The sequence below is a fragment of the Xiphophorus maculatus genome, chromosome 11 (genome assembly GCF_002775205.1).
Source record: "Xiphophorus maculatus strain JP 163 A chromosome 11, X_maculatus-5.0-male, whole genome shotgun sequence".
NCBI lineage: Eukaryota > Metazoa > Chordata > Actinopteri > Cyprinodontiformes > Poeciliidae > Xiphophorus > Xiphophorus maculatus.
In genome coordinates, this window is record NC_036453.1 from 19,908,876 (window position 1) to 19,927,533 (window position 18,658).

General features: G+C 38.5%; 1 protein-coding gene across 6 annotated transcripts in view; it reads right to left on the reverse strand.

Annotated features, from left to right (window-relative positions):
• The window catches only part of LOC102228716 (signal-induced proliferation-associated protein 1-like), a 53,632-nt gene that overhangs the window by 19,436 nt on the left and 15,538 nt on the right, over positions 1 to 18,658 (reverse strand). For 4 of the 6 annotated variants that reach the window (XM_023341775.1, XM_023341774.1, XM_005802901.2 and 1 more), the window contains 6 exons: positions 8,086 to 9,669; positions 5,733 to 5,857; positions 5,465 to 5,653; positions 3,938 to 4,112; positions 3,551 to 3,654; positions 1,268 to 1,425 (listed from right to left, as the gene is read on the reverse strand). In XM_023341775.1, coding sequence (XP_023197543.1) covers positions 1,268 to 1,425; positions 3,551 to 3,654; positions 3,938 to 4,112; positions 5,465 to 5,653; positions 5,733 to 5,857; positions 8,086 to 9,202 — 1,868 coding nt within the window. In that variant the 5' untranslated portion in view covers positions 9,203 to 9,669. Of the gene's footprint in view, positions 1 to 1,267; positions 1,426 to 3,550; positions 3,655 to 3,937; positions 4,113 to 5,464; positions 5,654 to 5,732; positions 5,858 to 8,085; positions 9,670 to 11,178; positions 11,279 to 14,681; positions 14,753 to 18,658 lie in introns of those variants that run through there. The other 2 variants (XM_023341778.1, XM_023341777.1) reach the window with 2 other exon arrangements.

Genomic DNA, 18,658 nt, shown 5'->3' on the forward strand with positions numbered 1-18,658 from the left:
AGTAACTCCCGGCACGGTGACAAAGAGTATAAATTTTCTCTTTTGCTCAAAATTCACTGTTTTTTGTGTATTATTGACACTTAAACCAGCTGTTATATAAAGAGCCTAAAAAGACACAACATTTTTTTCTCTGTCTGGCATTAAATTGACTAAACTATTCCAGTTTTAAGCTAGTTAGGATGTTACTTCCACTTGTAAGATGTCAAAATACTGTGAGAGATTTTTGTCTTGTTTAGTTTTTATACCCACATTTTTTTCATACAGAGATTTGGTTCCTGAGTGCATTTATAAACTTTGATCTGGCTTTTGGAGTAATGGCTTCCAGCTGAGTGTCCATCCTGTCCACTTGGGCACAAGACTTGTTTCACTGTTGATAAAGACACAGCCAGCCTATATTAGCTGATGTCTGTTTTCCATAATGTCACACAGAAATGGTACATTTGAGGTGTTGCTGTAGAATCCATTCACAGGTGTGAATTCAATTAACTCAAATTGTGCGAGCAAATCAAGTCTTTGCATCATCGTCTGGCCTTTTCATAAATGTGTAATGGTAATTTTAATGAGTGTAAATGTGTTTTTTTGAAGAAAATGCTAAAAATGTCTTTCATTCTTCTGTCATTGGAGAAATAGAGCTTATTTTGGATTATCTATTGAAACTGAAACAAAACATGCTTAATCTGAACTGGTTCATTCTCAAATTCTTTAAAAGGAGAAAGTGTTTCTGTAAATATCTTAACCCAATTGAAGTGTAAAACGTAAGGATGCACCATATGTCAGCGTTAACATCGCTAATGGCCCATGTTAGTCATTTTTAAATAAATTGTATCAGTAAAATGATAAGTAAAAATGGACCAGTATTTACAGCCAGTAATTGCTGCTCTTTATGTTTCAAGAGTTTTGGTCATGTGATAGTGATGCATCGAAGGATTATGGGGCATTAATCTGAGGTACAGAATGGCAGCAATGTAGTCTGTTTTTTTTAAGTCCTTAAAAGGATAAGTAAATGTATAAGATAAATATAAAATTGGTAAATATTGGTTATCAGTCAAAACGGCGATAATATCGGACATAGTATATCATCAGCCTAACATTTCTATATCGGTGAATCCTTCGTTAAAAGTACTAAAAAAGCGTATTCTGCCATTGCTCTGCAATAAACTGGTTGTTTACATGTAATATTGCTTGTTCCATAGGGTTGGATAATAGAAAACCTCTTTTGTTAGATATCAGAGACTGATGACAGGAGCAGAACAGCAGAAAGAATCACCTGTAGTAGGCGTGGTCGGTGCCGGGCTCGTGAACCTGAACGATGATGAAGACATGCTGGAAATGTGAGCGGATGGACTTCGGAGTGAAGGGCAGAGCGCCTGGCTCCTGGAACACGATCGTCACGATGTCGTTTCCGATGTGTCGCTTCCTTAGCAGCTGATGATGAGACAAAAACCAGGACACAAAGAGTTAAACAAGGTCACCACACATCACTGGACAATCCTACTTTATTTTCCTAATCAAACATATTGACATGATGATGTTTGTTTGGTGCAACAACCTGCTGGGTTCCTTTCTCAGTCAGAACAACACATCTTTAAGGGGATTTCTCCTTTTAGCTTGTTACTGCGGCACAGAGTCTCTTTAGCTGACTTATGCAACTTTGGCTGGGATGCAGTTTTCACAGTCTTCACAGATTTTGACTTTAAGTCCACACTGAGACTGATTTCAGCAGATTTTTGTTTTACAAGTGAAAGACTGTAGAAGTTTTAATTGTGTTTTACTTCCATTTTTATAGATTTAAGCCTTAAAATATGTGCTAGCACAAAAACACGCCCTTTAATATCACAGCTCATACATGTAAAGCCTGAGGGTTTTTGACATTGTGCTACAATACAAAAAAAATAATGTCACTTTAAAAAAACATACTTATCCTCAATCAAACTCAATTTAGATTACATGTTTCTTTTCTATGTTCCTGTTAGATGTCAATGCAATGTTAATGAAAATAAAACAACCACTTCCTTGTTATTGCATGATTTGGGACCAAAACCTGCACCAACTATCAACAAATGACAATATTTTGTATCCAATTATTATTTTGTTAATAAACTAAAAGCTTATATCATTCAATTAATGAGTAAATCATTCATGATTTACTTGTTTAAATCATGAATGTTTAAATCATGAATGAATGATATAAATAATATAAACATGATTTACTTATTTAAATCATGAATGCCTTAAAAAATTAGCAACTGTTTCAACATTTTTAAACAGCGCAGAACAACGTCTTCCTTTATCTGACCTAAAAAAAATTATTTCACATTTATAAATTCTCTCACTCTCTCTCTCTCTCTCTATATATATATATATTTTTTTTTTTCTCTCTCTCTCTTTTTGCTTCCCTATTTATAATATATTCAGACAGCCTTGATCCGGTTTACGGGTTATTCTTTCAGCTGAGGAAGTGAATTTGTACTAATTTTGTACTTTGACCTCATAATTCACACACTTCACACGAGACGTTAATACTTTTGTACGTCTGTTTTAATGATTTATAAAATAAAAGGTATTTTATCAAAAAATAAAATAAGATTTTATACTTTGAACACTAAGAAACTTAAAAGAAAACTTCAGTTTATTTCTAGATAAAGGTTACTTGCTAAAAACGGGGGATCTGAACAATATGGGTTTTTTAAACTTTTGAATACAAGCCTTCAATCTGTATGAGGATGACATTTCCAGTTCCTTTGTAAATGACAGGTTTAAACCACAGCCTGAACAGGAAGGAAGGACCGCTGAAAACGATGAAGGTGGGAGTGAAGAGTGGGGGGGTTTGTCATGTTTGTTTCAGTGAACAGAGGATTTTTCTGAAAGCAAGACAGTCTGAACAGAGAAGTGTAATGAAGGCTGCACAGATACTAATGCAATGCTGCAAACACAAAAAGGAGAAGTATGTGAGAGTAGTTCTGTGAAACCTAAAAGACTGGCAGGAAAAAATTATGCTGCAACATGGAAAGGAGGAAGAAAAATGTACGTGTGCATCTCCATAAATTACAATATGATTGTAAAGTTTATTACACACAGTTGAATAGATTCAAACATTTATTTCTGCAAACTTTGATTACTTTGGCTTACAAAACTCCAAAATTTAGTTTCTACATGATATTTGAATTTAACCCAAGATCAATTTTAAGAAAGCTTTTTAATAGAGATGTCGGACGACTGAAAGTATGTCTACATGTTTTCCAACCGTACTTTTCTTCCCTTCCACTTAACTTTCCACTTCTGTGGTTTTCACTCGCTGTGAAGGATGTTGTTGACTACCTGCTGCTTCATGATCATGTTGGCCATAATATGGCACTTCTGTGATATAATCCCTTCGTCTATTAGTATCCTAATTTTTTCAACAACTGAATTTCAGTTTTTCATTCACAGTGAGACAAAATCCTCAACATGATCAGAAACACACACATAAATTAAACCCATCTAAATTAAATCATACACATGTCATGAATTATTGAAGCACATTAACCCTCGGATAATATTCTCATCTCACCTGCTGCGTGTTGTTGGCCGTGTAGGGCAGCATGGTCGACACGTGAAACATGATCTCGTAGTCCTGGTAACGCGTGTAGAGGGAATGCGTTCCAGTGGAGTCGGCTGCGTTTGCACAAAAACAGAGAAACAGACACGGAGAGGAATCAGTCACCATCTCCAAGTTGAAAGCACAAACTGTCGCGGCCCGGCTGAAATCTGAAGGGAATAAAGCTTGGAGATAATCAGCAGCGACTGCGCCGTTTCTCAGTCATTACTCAGATTACATGTGGCGAGATAGGAGTTATCTCAGGCTTTCAGTGGGACACTGATGCCCTTCGGATACCGGCACTGCGACAAAGTGAGATGCAGCTAATAGATGGAGTGGAGGGGGGCGAATGCAGCTCACTCTTGTTATCCAGCTGAGCTCGGTATTTCTCCCAGCCCTTCAGCCGCACCCGTTCTCCAAGCAGATCAAGGAACTCCTCAAACGCCGGCCCAGAGCTCTCGTTGTTGTACATGTCCTCCTCGGAGCTCTGACCGGCGCGGCAGTACATCACGCCGACCTTCCTCTGAAAGTTCAGCTGCACAAAAAGAGAGCGGTGCAAACATTTCAACACTGATTCATATTTACTTCTGTCATATTTTAAACCTCGGTTTGGAACTTTTATATCCAGGCGAAATAATGCTAAAAGCTCATTGATTAAATGTGTATATCAGACCTTTAAAATGTAAGTTTTAACCCTGTGTTAATCAAAATAAAATCCATATAGCATTTGGCACCAAATTTCTGCATGAAAATTGTTTTGTATTTCATAATTTAACAATGAATAGCTTAATAAATAAATAAATAAACGAAATTCACAACAGAGGTGTATGTAAACTTCTGACCTTGTATGTAGACTAAGACATGACAGAGTTTAGTCCAGGGGTGTCCAGACATTTAATGGGCAAAAATCCTCAACAAGAGTGTACTTGAGGGCCCAAAAAATAAATAAATAAATAATTCAAGCATAAAACTAAAATTTCATTTAAATTTTTACCCGCTCAACAGTAAACCAAGCATGAAATATTTTTAATTAAGCAAATAAAATAGATATTTTTGTGTAAATCTTTGTAAAACCTAAACTTTTGCCTTATTAAAAAAAAATAAGGCAGCTACATTACAAATTTATTTTGGGTTTGATTGAAGAAAACTGAAAAAGATTTAATCTATTCTCAACGATAAAAAAAAATAATTTAGCTTACTCGTTTTTGAAAAAAATTACTGTATTCAGTAAATACAGTAAATATAAATACAGTAAAGTTTTAATTGTTAAAAGCAGATTTGGATGCTACAAAGTCTGCTTTAATATTTACTGGTCCTATTTACCATGAAATTAGAGTGAAATCTGAAAGCTTGGTTATTAAAACCCTTTATGGTCTGGGGTATATATGGTTGTTTTTGACAAATTTAGATTTTATCTTCATATTTCTTAATAGAAAGCATGAATATTGCTGGATTTTTCCAGCACAATCTGAACTTTGTTAATTTACACTTATTTTTTTTCTTTTGGATATACTGTGATTGCATATTAGACCTTGAGTCACATAAAACCCGAGTCACAAAATGTTACTTTTTTCACTGTGAAACCCACAAATATTCACAACAAATGGTTCTGATAACTTAGAATACCACCGCATACCGTAAATGTCTTATAATATGAATACTTATTGTGTTGTAGCTAACATTTTTATGGGAAGATTTTAATTTGTGGATCATATTTTTTGTTGTAATTGGGAGGAAAAAAGGTCTCCATCTGCATCAACCACAAATTTTTATAATTTTGCAGCACAAAATCAGTCCAGCTCCACAAACGGCCCTGGTTTTGATATTCGATGCTAACTTTCAAAGCTCCGCAGCAGGGTCTGGTATCCCGGATATGACGTCACTCACCCCCTGTTCGTCCAGCTTCAGCAGCGTGTCCCGGACCTTTGGGGAGTTGGAAGCCAGGCGGAGGCAGTGCAGGTTGAGCTCAGGCATGATGAACTCCAGCAGCCTCTTGGGGGACAGGCCCCTCGGGGTTGTGTGACGGGCGGCCGACGGCACGGACTCCTCCAGGATGGAGCCTCGAAGCGTCTTCATCTGAGCAGCGGATCCAGCGAGTCACTTTCACAAGCTCATAACCAGAAGAGAGGGGTGGAAGAAAGGGAAAGCTTTTTACCTCTGTGGTGCGGAAGATGATTCTGTAATTGTACTGAGCTCCGCTGGACCCCTCTTTCTCATCCCGGCGGAAGCTGATGGCCACGGGGCCGAGGCGGTCATCAATCCCAAAGAAGTTCTGGTGTTCTGGAAGAAAATCAAGAGAAATGGAAATATCACTTTTATTATGGACAAAAAATACGAATTGCAATGATGACTGAGGATAATATTAATAACTGAAAATTAAGCTCCTATAAGCATAAATTATCAAAAAAATATGTCAAATATGAAACCAGATGGTAAGAATGTTGTCGTTTAACTCTTCCAGTTCGAATGTGACGGCGACAACACAGCCAAATTTTAAACTTAGGACTCAATTAAACAACATACATTGAAAACTGCAGGCAGTAAAAATGCACGAAAGACACAAAACTTTATTAAATGGAAAAAGGGGTAAAACTTTTTATTTTGCACTCATTCTCATTCAGTACTTGTATCATCAGAAGACACTTCTGCTCATATTGTCTTGAATAAAAGCTAAATATTTAAACACACAGGCTAAGTTTAGCAAGACCTGAGGGAGAGTATGTGCATCATGAATGAACATGGATGATATCAAAGTACTTTATTTATAAGGCCCTCTAAGAAAGAAACAACCGTTATTCATTAAGATGGGCGTACTGTTGTTGCGTTTTTCTCAGAAATATCCTGCTGCTGCTAGGTGCAAAATTATTCATATCCCTACCAGATTTAGGTTTAAAGTTGTGGTGAAAAATAGAGGAACACACTTTATCGACAGACTAATACGGTCGGGCTTGTGGCCTTAATCAGGATTATTATGAAACACCAAAAGGTTTGTGGTTAAATAAAAAAAATATCCTACAGAAAAATGTCGAATGAATAAATCACACAATCACTCATAAACAGGCTGACCAATCAGCATTCAAAGAACTAATGCTAGCTGAATGGCTAAACCTGAAACTAAACTTAATCACCTTAAATATCTAATAGTTTATTCTTAATAAGTAATATTCCACTATCATATTGGAATATTACTTCCAATATGACTGGAAGTAATATTAACTTGGAGTGACCCGGCTGCAGTCCAACTGACAGAGTAGCAGCGGAGGGAGCCAAAGATTAGGGTGATGGCTAATAGGCCTTCCAATCTCAGAGAGTTGAGCAAACCTGCTGTATGTAAATGAAAAAAGATTTAAAAATTTTTTTCTTTACTCCTGATACTCTGTAAGCACCAATTTTTAATTTTTTGAGACATGGATACTTCATTTTCATTCAGAAACAAACTTCTTGGTCGAATGAAAAATAATTTGACATCAAGTTAATAATTTTGTGCAAACTCCACCTCTTTCATCTGTTCATCATTTTGACTAGTGATACTAATAATTGTGCAGAAAAGCCATTATTAATACAACTAATACAATGATACTGTATACAGTATTGCTGATATGTTTTGTATAAATATTGGAGTAACTTAATCTCCTACCAAAAATAGGAAAAATCCCATGTTAAGACTTAATCATTAACTAGACCAGAAGTGATTATGTGATTAAGTAATTTAAAAAATAGTTGTCCCAGAAATAACTCAAGAATAAAAAAGTATTTTTTTAATATATATATAATATATATTTAATATCATTTAATATTTAAAAATTACATTATCAGACAGATCAAAGTATAAAGTTATATGGAAATGTTGCTATTTTACAGACGAAAATGACAATAATTCATAAAAGCGACAAAGGAAATTACAAAAACAACGGGCCTTCACCGCGCTTTCACTGCTCGGGCCGAATTACAAAATCAGGCAAAATTAAATTTTTCAAAATCAGTTTTTTTCAATAAAAAACTGATGAAACTTAAACAAAAGCTGCAGGTGTGTGTCTGTGTCTGGTGAATTTTTTGATTAAAACATGTTTGTTTTTCATTCAGTGGGTAGAGAAGCCAGAAGATTTACACAAGTAAGAGTAGAGATACTTCATAATAAAATTTGTAAAAGTAAAAAGTACTATGCAGTAAAAATATTTTTAAGAGTAATTTTTTTTCCAAAAAATTTATATAATTGAGTAAATGTAACTATCCAACTCTGAATAGGGCATGAAATGTGTTTTTTAGGACAGATTTTTTGATGGCAGAATAATTAATGACATTAAAAGTTGATTTTTTTGGTCATGCTACTTCAACAACAGAAGATTTTTTTCACGATATTTTCCAGATCTTTTCTAGGGATAATAAATATATCTGCCTCTCATTGTTGCAGACTTCTGCATGTTGTTCTGCTTTTACTGATTTTGAATCCTGAATGAAACCAGACAAACGTAAAGCTCCCTCCCACCACAGTGCAGCGTCTCACTTACCTTTCAGGTTGAAATATTTGCGGTAGTAATGCGCTCCCAGGTCTGCGTGCTCTATGAAGTAGTTGCTTTTCCCCTGCAGCTGGATGTTGCTCTCCCTGGGCTCCTCCAGCACAGACACGGCGTCGTTGGGGGTCCGCAGGGTCGACCAGAGCTCCCTTCTGCCAGCCGACCGCCCCAGGCCCACCTGCTCCTCGCCTCCCGTCTCGTTACGGAAGTGCGGACAGCTGAGCAGCAGCTCGTTATCGTTGCCGTCGCCTTCGTCCAGCAGCAGTGACTGCTCCTGGTCGTCTGCGTTCCCTCCGCTGCCACCGCCCCCCTGTGCTGGTGAGGCAGGTGTGGACTGGGCGAGGGGGCGGAGCTGGGAGGCAGCCGACGCCCCTGAGGTGATGTTCTTCTTGCGACCGATGCTGTCCCTGTTTGTTGCGACCTCTGTGAGGTCGAACAGGATGCTCTGAACATCGTAGTGGGCAAAGTTCCTCACCCACGCGCCGCCTCCCAGGTGGTCGTACGTGCCGGGCTGAGGGATCTGAGGGGGCATAAGTTTGGACTTTTTACTAAGACCTTCAGGCTTGGGCGGTTTAGCGGGTTTCGGGGAGTCTCCACCAGACCTGGACAGATCTCGGAAGAATCCATCCGGCTCTGGAAGGTTGCCCTCCAGGCCTAAAAGCAGGAAAGGGTCTTTAAAGCGGAGAGCGTTTGGACTCAGAGGTCCGTGGTTCTCCCTGCTCGGGTCCTGGCCTTGAGTTTGTCTCTCCAGCGACGACAGGCTGCCGTACTCCCTGTGCAGATGCACACCTGAGTCTCCCTGAGGCCCCGTGCCCGCTTTCTCACCTGCTGCTCGGATTACTTTCCCTGACGTTTTCCCGGAGGAGTCCAAGTCTCCCAGGGTTACATCGCTGTTACTTCTTTGCATGATGTGGCCCCGCCCCACCGACCGCAGAGTCAACCCCACGCGGCTCGGAGTGAGGCTGCAGTCTGCATCGGCGCCGTCGCCGGGCCTCCTGGGAGGCCACTCCACCACTCCCGCTTCCCGTTTGGGGTCAAAATTGACGGTGGCGAGGGGCGGGCGCACGTTCTGGCGGCGGAACTTGCGAATGAAGAGGTCATCTGACTGCATGGTGCCTGAGGAATCAAATCTAATCTGACAATCTTCTCCCTGGAGCTTCCTGCCTAACTGTTCATCCAGGTGTCTGAGGTGCTGGTGTGAAACTGGGATGCTGAGTATGAAAATGGAAAATCCAGCTAAGTGAAAGCAACTATTATTTTCTCATTCACACCACTTAAGATGGATGAACTCTCTCGACCTCTGGGCTCTCATAGGGGCCTCTGTGGGACACCGCACTTTGTCAATGAGTTCTTGAGTGGGAATGATGAAGTCGGAAGGGAAACCGCACTGTTGGTCGCTGGACGGGTCCATCCACGTGTGCAGATGTGCATTTAGTTTGAGTTAAACATGCGAGGATCATCACTGGAGCCTGTCCCTATGCCCTCTGTATCGGAGAGGTGCTGCCTTTGTCAAGTGGTCAAACATGGCATCCCCTGGTGTGCACTGCCCAGCGCCTGCAGCCGTCATCCACAGACCACCTGTGTGGAAAAATATAGAAAAAAAGAATACTGTTTTAGCTTCAGATTCTTTATTATTAAGATGCTAGAGCGAAACGTTCACCACTGGATTTGCAAAAGTGTTTTCACCTCTCAAACTTTTTCACCTTATGTTGCAACCACAAACTTCAACGTATCTTATTGGGAATTATTATTTGATCGACCAACACAAAGCAGCACATAATTAAGTGGAAAACAAAACATTTTCTGATAAATGAAAACAATCTGAAAAGTTGTGTGTGTCCCTTATTTCATCTTTCCTCTTCAATCTTTGGGGGGTATCTTTCCTGGCTTTCCTAGAGATAGAGACTGATTTTATCCCTCCTATTCTTTACAAAATAACTTGAGGTCTTGGGCTGGATGGAGATTGTCTGTAAACATAAATTCTCAAGTCTTATCACAGATTTTCAATTTGATTTAGAGCTAAACTTTGATTTGGTCATTCTTGCACATAATCTAAGCCCCTCTAGAGCCGCTCTAGCTGCATGTTTGGAGTCATTTTTCTGCTTTAATGTAAACGTCTGATATCGGGTTTGCAAGTCTGAGACATTTCTTCCTGGTCTTCCTTCTGTTTAGCTCCATCCACCTTGCTATCCCACTCATGATGCTGCCACCACCAAGTTCAACTATGAGGATGATGTTTTTACAACTATAGGCATAGTTAGTTATTCACCAGACCTCTTGTTTTGCATGTGGGCAATGGGTTTAATCTTCATTTTTAGCTTTTGGTAAACTACAAACTGGACTTCTTATAGCTTTATTTAACAAATCATCTCCATAAAGGAAAGTTTTCCCTCCTGCTTCTCCAATTAATGATCTCCCTACAGTTTTCCTGAATCTGTCTACGTATTATTCAAAAAATATACACTTTTTTTGGCCTATCATATCCCAGGAAAATACACTGAAATGTATGTCAGTGATGTCACAAAATGTGGAAAAGGTTCTCGGGTTGTGAGTACTTTTGCAAGGCATTGACTATATAACATAACGCGGAACGCAAGAGATTCCAGGAAGGCTTTATAAAAAAATAAACAAGCACCAGATCCTAACAATACACCAGCAGGCAGCCCTGACATGTGTTTTATTGTGGCGTAATACTCCGCTCCTCTGTTTTCTCATTATTATTCTTTCCTTTAGTCACTTTCCGCTCCAAAGTTTCCCTAAATAGTTCAAACTTAAAGCTGAGCACATGCTCACAATAGACCTTATTAAAACAGGGGAGGGGGCCCTTCCTGGCTCACTGACTGTCTGCCAGCACACGAGAAAAATAAGTGCAAGCCGCCTCGCTCACACACAAACAAACACGGCTGGCGTCTAACTCACCCACCAAATTCTAAAACAGCTCTCACACTCATTCAAGGTCCACGTAGTTTTTGGTGCTTTTAATAGTCGTTTAAAAACCCACAAAATTGTGCTACAAGTCATAAAACCGTGAGCTTCCCTTTTTTATAAGTGGAACTAAACTCCATGGAGGTTTTAATAGCAACTTACCCTAAAAATGGGTTGTGAGTTCAGTAAAGATGAGCCTGCTTCTGTCATTATTTGTCACTCGAGCGCCGTCTTTAACCAGACTTACGTCAAGCAGCTCGAGCTGAAGCCTTTTGTCGCTGTCAGTAAGGTACAGGGCTTCTTCCTGTCTGACTTTTTCACATGCATCTTCCTCTCGCTTGCAGCAGTACAGAGCAGGTGCAGAGGTGCAACGAAGCGACCAGCAAAAGCCCGACGCACACGCGTAACCTGCTGCGTCTCTATAGTCTGACAGGACGGCATGTCAGGGAGAAATCTTCTTAAATCACTTTACAGTGATTTAAAACAAATGAAACAAATAAAAGTTCTCTATTTGAGAACTTTTATTTGTTTCAAGAAAGAAGGAAAGTCCCTTTAGGGTGATTAAGTAAACATAAGTCCTGACAAAATGTACAAATAAACTCACACACACAAAAAAATTCACACACAGTCAAGAGAGGAAGTCACAAGAAATCTTTGCTTCCCTCCATGACTACTTAAACACTCTATTCATTTCCGCACAGTCAGAGATCGCATTGGTATTTGTTAATTTTTCAGTGAAAAGCCATTAAAGAAAGATGGAAGCTGGATGGATCCCAGTATCTGGAGGGCAGATTGGTTTCAAAACCAAATCGAGAAATGCCGAGTGCAAAGAGGGGGCCGATATCAGCGGAAATGCACTTGTAAACGCTTTGCTTGATCTCTTCGCAAGAAATGAATGACTAGCAGTTACGACACAGAGACGAGGCACCAACTTCAACACAGACCAATGCACAACTTTGGGAGGAAAGGAAAATGTTACACAAATAAAAATCTTGAGTATTTGGTGTGCATTTCTTCTCATTCCCTTCTCCCCTGACACACCAACACCTGGTGTAGCCGACTGTCTGGATTTATCTGCACTCTGCCTCCACGGGGATCACTTATGGCGTTGCACATTAAACTCAATACACTCCACTTCCAGCTCTGACCAGCTTCCCTGTCTCTGCTGAAGAAAAGCATCATCACAGCATCATCACAGCATGATGATGCCACTACTGCGGCACCATGGGGACGGCTCTCTTTGAACCGAGCTCTTAAAACTAGCGACTGCACTGCCTCGCAAAATTATTCACCCCCCTTGAGCTTTTTCTTCATTTTGCCATGTTACAGCCACAGACTTTAGTCTACTTTAAAAGGATTTAATGACGTCACCAACACAAAATGAATTGTCAAATGAGAGTAAAAATAATTTAGGATTTTTCAAATTGAAAAGTGTAACACGCATTTCTGTTCATCCCCTTTCACTTTGATACCCAAAAATAATATCCGGTGCAACGAATTGCATGGGTTGAGCCGAACCTATTAATCAGCCATTTCCTTTTGAGCTGGTTTTGGACATAAACAGATATTTAACAGATATTGAAGGATGTACATTTTAAACTTTTTAAACAAAGCTTTAACCACGAACAAGCATGACAGGTAAAATGAAAATGTGAATTTACTCGCATCATCCGCTCTGTAATTTTCCTCAATGCAACATAGAGCTGTAAAAATAAACTTTAAGCTTCAGTGTTTCTGCTCATTACATCAGAGAAATAATCATAATAATTTTTTTTTACAAAAACCAATGAATTACACGGAATAACATTTTATTTGGGACCTTTTAGCTCATCCAGGTTTCTCTCACAAAGGGATTTCCTGTATTGTGTGGTTAGCCTTCTGACAGGCCAGCATTCGTTCACAGTGAAAGCTCTGTGCTCCAGCTATATGATGCCAACGCTTCTTACATTGAAAACCCGCTCATGTTTCTCACAAGGAGCTTTCAGACGTTTCTAAACAGCACTACCAGTGCAGACTCATGCAGTTTTTACCAGACTGTAATGCTATGCTGCAGGATTGTGTGTGTGTGTTTTCACCGTGTTGCTAAAATCACCTGGGTTTGCAGCAGGTTTTTTCTTTGTTGCTCAGAAATCCCAGTTTGCCTTCATGTTATTCCAACACAAAAACAGAAAGTCCAGTATTGGCCAGAAACAACCAACAACAGCGCCTTCACTAAACTGGGACACCGTCAGCCTCCAACACTCGTGAACCGGGGTTTGTCTGAAGCGACGCTTCTTTGTGGTTTCTGCTGCACCACGGATTCATAATGACCAATCAGGTTCATAGCTGATGACATCAGAGTCGGTGACCTCAGCCTGATTTAGCTGGAATCATTACGAATGACACGAACAATAAGAAAAGAAAATGATGGTCAAAGAGATATTATAATCTTGTATTTTAGTGACAGAGAAATCTTTGGTTCCACCCGTAGCAAGTCTGAAGCAGCAGGTTATAATTTTGTAATAATTTTGAATAAGTTTATGGCTTCAGTAAGTCGCAGATCCAAACCTTTTTTAATTTGCTTGTGTTGACAGGTTGGCCTTAAAGCCTCTCTTCAATTTGCCTCATGGATGTTTGCCAGACAGAAATAAAAGTATGGGGTACAAATTCCTTTCAACATCGTTTTTGCCAAATTTCTCTTAGGTTTCAACAAAAAAATATATTTAAGTCCTGTTTTTACTAAATAAAAACTAAGCAAGGTTAAAACAAAATATCTGTGCGAGAGTTAAAGCCAGAGAGTGAAACAGATGTTTTGACATAGTAATGTCTATGTCAAGAATAATTAAGTTGTATCTTCCAAGTTTAAGCTTTTAAACCAACATTAAATCGACAGACACAGGACTTTAGGTGACTATCACCTACACAGATAAAAGTGTGAACAATGAAAGAAAAGATATTTGTTTTTTGGATATATCCAGATTCCATATGGTCTACTTTTATATCACAGTTTTTAAATTTTTTGGTTTCAGATTTTTCTAGTTAATACTCACATATTTGAATCTGTAGTGTTCAATTTAGCATGTGTAGGCGTTAGATTTAAATAACTGTAGAACCTGGTGAAGACCATGCCACTTACAGACAATCTTCACTTTGTTTTTACAATGCAAGTGTTTCTCAGAAACCCAAACGAAACTGAACTGTGTGGTGTAGAGTAGTGATTCTCCTGGACGGTTTAGATATGTCTCTGCTCCAAAACGCCAGAATTAAACCACTGGACTACTTCCTCAGTTCAATCATTAATCTAACATTTTGTGTTGAAGAGGCAAAACATCAAGAATAAAAGCTGAAAAAGAAACAGCTGTAGAGAAAGTGCATCGTTAATCAACAAACAACAAATCTTTGGAAAAATAAACTCCTTAAGTGCATGAAATAAATATGAAAAATTTGGTAAAACGTTTGATTTTACAAACACGTCTCACCGTTGCTTGTAGACTTAGAATTAAGAAGTCAAATTGTTTTATAAATCATCAGATAGATTTGCTTGAAAAACGTGTTTTAGTTCCTGAAACTAATCTAAAAAGCGACATAAGAGAGAATCCTGGCTGCTGTGTTCTGTGTTACTTTGGAAAGAAATAATGATAAATTACTTTCTATATATTTAACAAGCAAATCATTCATCTGCTCACCTTCAGTAAGATGCGAGGCCTTCGATTAGATCTTCATTGATCTCGAGAAGCATTTAACACAAAAATAACTCTTTAACTAACCAGAACTTGTCACTGAACAAGTAGTGTGCCAGCTGTAGAGACGTTTGAGATATACCTGACCCAGAAGTACAAAGAGGAAGTGAAAGGTTTTGTCACTGCCCCCTTAGGTTTCTGCTCATCTTTAATGGCAGCCTAGACTGGGTAATTCAGCTGAATTTCCCAGCTGCATGTACCAGAGTATCTTCTGAAATGACACAGAAATGTCCTGAATTGCTTCCTCTGATAAAATGTTTTTAGCTCGGTTTTGTCTTTCAGCTACACCCCCCGAAAAAAAACAGAGAAACAAATTTGCTACTAACCCAAATCGTGCTACTAAAGGTTGTTTTTGTGTTTTGTCTTTTAAGATAAAAGTACAAATATAACCAGATATATGATATTTTTAAGTGTAGATGTTCCTTTCTGATAATGAGATCAGATAAACACGTAAAGCTTTAGTACAATGATTAAATAACACATTTGAATGCGACCTGTTCTGATCACATCTTTAAATGCATTTATTTTGTGTTTGTGCACCTACTAGACCTGATCTGAATCTTGGCCACTGCATTCTTTAAAATTCATCAACCAGTGCACAAAAAAGACGAAACCAGTCTCTTCACAACACTCTGGGTTTAAAAAAACCCAAACTGGCTTCTCAAAAACACGACGTAATATCATATGAAATTCTTCACTCTTGCGTACAGATCTCATCAGTCACTCCTGATGCTTGTGCGCTGAACTAAAAAAGAAGCCTGTGCACGATCTGCAGATATCTACTTCCTCTGAATACAGCTGCAGGCTACAAGTACACATGGCTGACATCATCATTGTGGCAGAGTTGAGTCAGTTTCTAATAAAAGTACACGCTGCTGAAACTGTGACCCACTGTCCACGCAGAGCGATGCCAGTGAGAAACACAATCGATCCCTCTTTCCCTTTGTACAAAGACGCAAATTCTTCCTTGCTGCGATTAGCGCGCACACATGATTTCCTCTCATGAAGATATGGTCAATCCATTGAGACAAAATATGAAAGTTTCCTCCTCCGACAGAACCACATTAATTCAATCTGTTCATCATCTTCACCTGCTGAATTCGTTTTAGGGTTGGCGGGGTTAATCGATGGGCGAAAATCTGAGCCCACCCTGGACGGGTCGCAGTTCATCACAGACCGATCTGAAACACGAACATCAACTCTCTGCACGCATCAAGAGAATCGATGAGTCTCCGATTAACTTGTGGGAGGAAACCCGAAAGGGAACATGCGGAGAAAAAAAACCTGGGATTTGAACCCACAACTTTCTTCTTGTGCAGCAGCAGCAGCACAAAGCCTTGCCCTGCCATGACACTCAAATATGTGCCACATATAAATCTGGTGGACAATATTTTGAATCTTTAAGTTTACTTTGTCTCTCCAAGGATCTTTGACAAAGTCAGCTACTGAGGCGACTAATTTACCCAGGAAGATAATAAATTTGACTAAATTGCATGGCTGCATTCGTCCACAGGTTGGGAATGTTTTGCTGAAAATGTTACGATTTGTAATCTTTTTTAGAAACTTGGACATTCATTATTATTCAGTGCCTTTTCAGTGACTTATACACACCTTCTGATAACATAACCGAATACAGTCACTGTATTTAGAGGAAGTGTTTGACTGTCTGCAATAGAAGCATCTGTTCGCTACGTGGGAAAGATTTTGTTTCAATTAAACTTTTGTTATGAATTAACTACCTCCATTTGTGCCCTATGGTCTATTTTGTGCTAATAATCAAAAATCTAATTATTTCTAGCTTAAATGAGACACACAGGCGTCACCTCTACTGTATCTCTGTCCCTCTGAAACCAGGAGAAAATTCAGAGGATTTAGAGAATCACACTGAACATTAAGTTTCATAATATCCAGATAATCTCTCACTTTTTGCTTTAAACCTCCCACATTACGTAAGCGTGGTTACTTTTCAGGTTAAAAATTTAATACGCACAAACTGAACATTATTCTTTAGAACAAAGTGATTGAACTGAAACGTCAGAGTAGTTCACCAAACTGCAAATACTTTTTAAAAACTAAATGATGTCAAACAGACTCCATCAGTGTTCGTCCTTAAATACAATGTTGTTAGAAACAGCCAACCCAGGTTCTCCCGGTCAATGCGGCCCCCCTTTTCATTTCTCCACAGTAAAGGTCAATGTTGCGACAAAAGACATTATGACAATTTTTTCCAAGTTTTTATAATTTCTTCAATCTTTACATGTTTCTATTCTCAAATTGGGTTCAGCCACCTTAGATTTCATAATCTAGTTTTACTTTTTTAATCTAAATACCTCAAACATCTAAGACACACAAACAGAAAATCAAAAGGACAGTGGACTGGCATCCTGACACCTAATAACCCCTCTCTTAGTCACTATTCAGATAAGATATGAGTTATTTCACATCACTGGGGAAGAAGGTGGATTCTGTTTGGGGCTTTTTCCTTTTCACTGTACTTTATTCTTTCCTTTATCATAAAACATTTCAAATGTTCAGCTTTATAACCTCATATTGTTAACCACTTGCTCTTACTCTCTACGATGGATGTTTGTTTTTCCACTAAGAAAATATTATCCTCCACAAGATGTATCAAGTAACAGGTTATGGATTTAAGACTGTAAAAATGTATCTTATACATTCCTGCCTGCTGTGGGTTTTTGTATGTTTACATCTCTCTTCTGGGCTGAGTGGGATCGCTTTTCATGTTTGGTCATTTTGGTTTAAAAAAAAAAAAACAACAACTTTGTAATAATATTTTAGTTACATATGCAACTGTACCTCACGGTATCATATTTATCTCTAATCAGAAATGCTCTCAGCTTTGTGAAGGCTGCTAATTATGATGAATTAAAAGCAACAAACGCAGTTAGTCCTTCGCTGATTTCTTTATGCCGTGCACTTCACACTGTCCAGGATATTTCTTAAAGACACTGACAGCTAGAATATATAGAGAGAGGCTGATGCTAGCTGTCCTGTGTAGCTCAGATCATGCTAACAGGGCTGGGCTCTGTCCCTGTGAAACTTAATAATGAATGAATGAAGGCAGCGGCTTTAAATCCTGCAACTCAGAATGGAAAACCCAGAAGACAGATAGGATCTAAATGTTGTTTTCCAATGTTTGAGGCCCATAAGGAAGAATGATTTCTTCTCAGATCTGAGCATTATAATAGAGAGACCCATCCATTCATTCCACTCAGGGCAGCGTGATATCAAAATGAGATAAGATTATTCTTTATTTTTGAGTGTAAAATAATTAAAAAGTATATAAATAAAGCATAAAAGTATTGGCACTGAGTATCTGAATAGTATAAGGCCCAAAAGTCAAAAGGTGTATTAAAATAATCTGTTTTCTCTCAGAGAAACTAAGATTTTGATTAGAGTTTAAAAATTCTTGTTTTCTTTGACAGAAATATGTTTGTATTAAATTAAACTCTAACTAAACTGGAGTGATTCCTTACTTGTTGGATCAGACATGCAAATGATTACATATTAGTTTGAGTTGGATAATTTTGAATGATTTTGAAGAGAATATAAATTATGCAACGCATGATATAATGATAGCGGACTATCTCCAGCCGTCAGTGGATGTTTCATTATAAGACGATTGTGAAATATTTAAAGTGAAACACATTTGTTGAACCTTAGAAACTGATTCACAAAAACTGAACTTCTTTCTCATTTTGTAAGATTACCACCAAAGACTCTGTGGATTAAATCGATATTTTGTGTGTGAAACCAACAGAAAGTCACACAAATTGGTCAAGCCTGTTTTTTTGACAACGCAATAAATCTGAAAAGTGTGGCTGCCTTTTATTCTGATTCAGTGCAACCAATTAATCATCCAATTTGTAGACGCAGTTCACCTGTGTACTTTAATCTCAGGA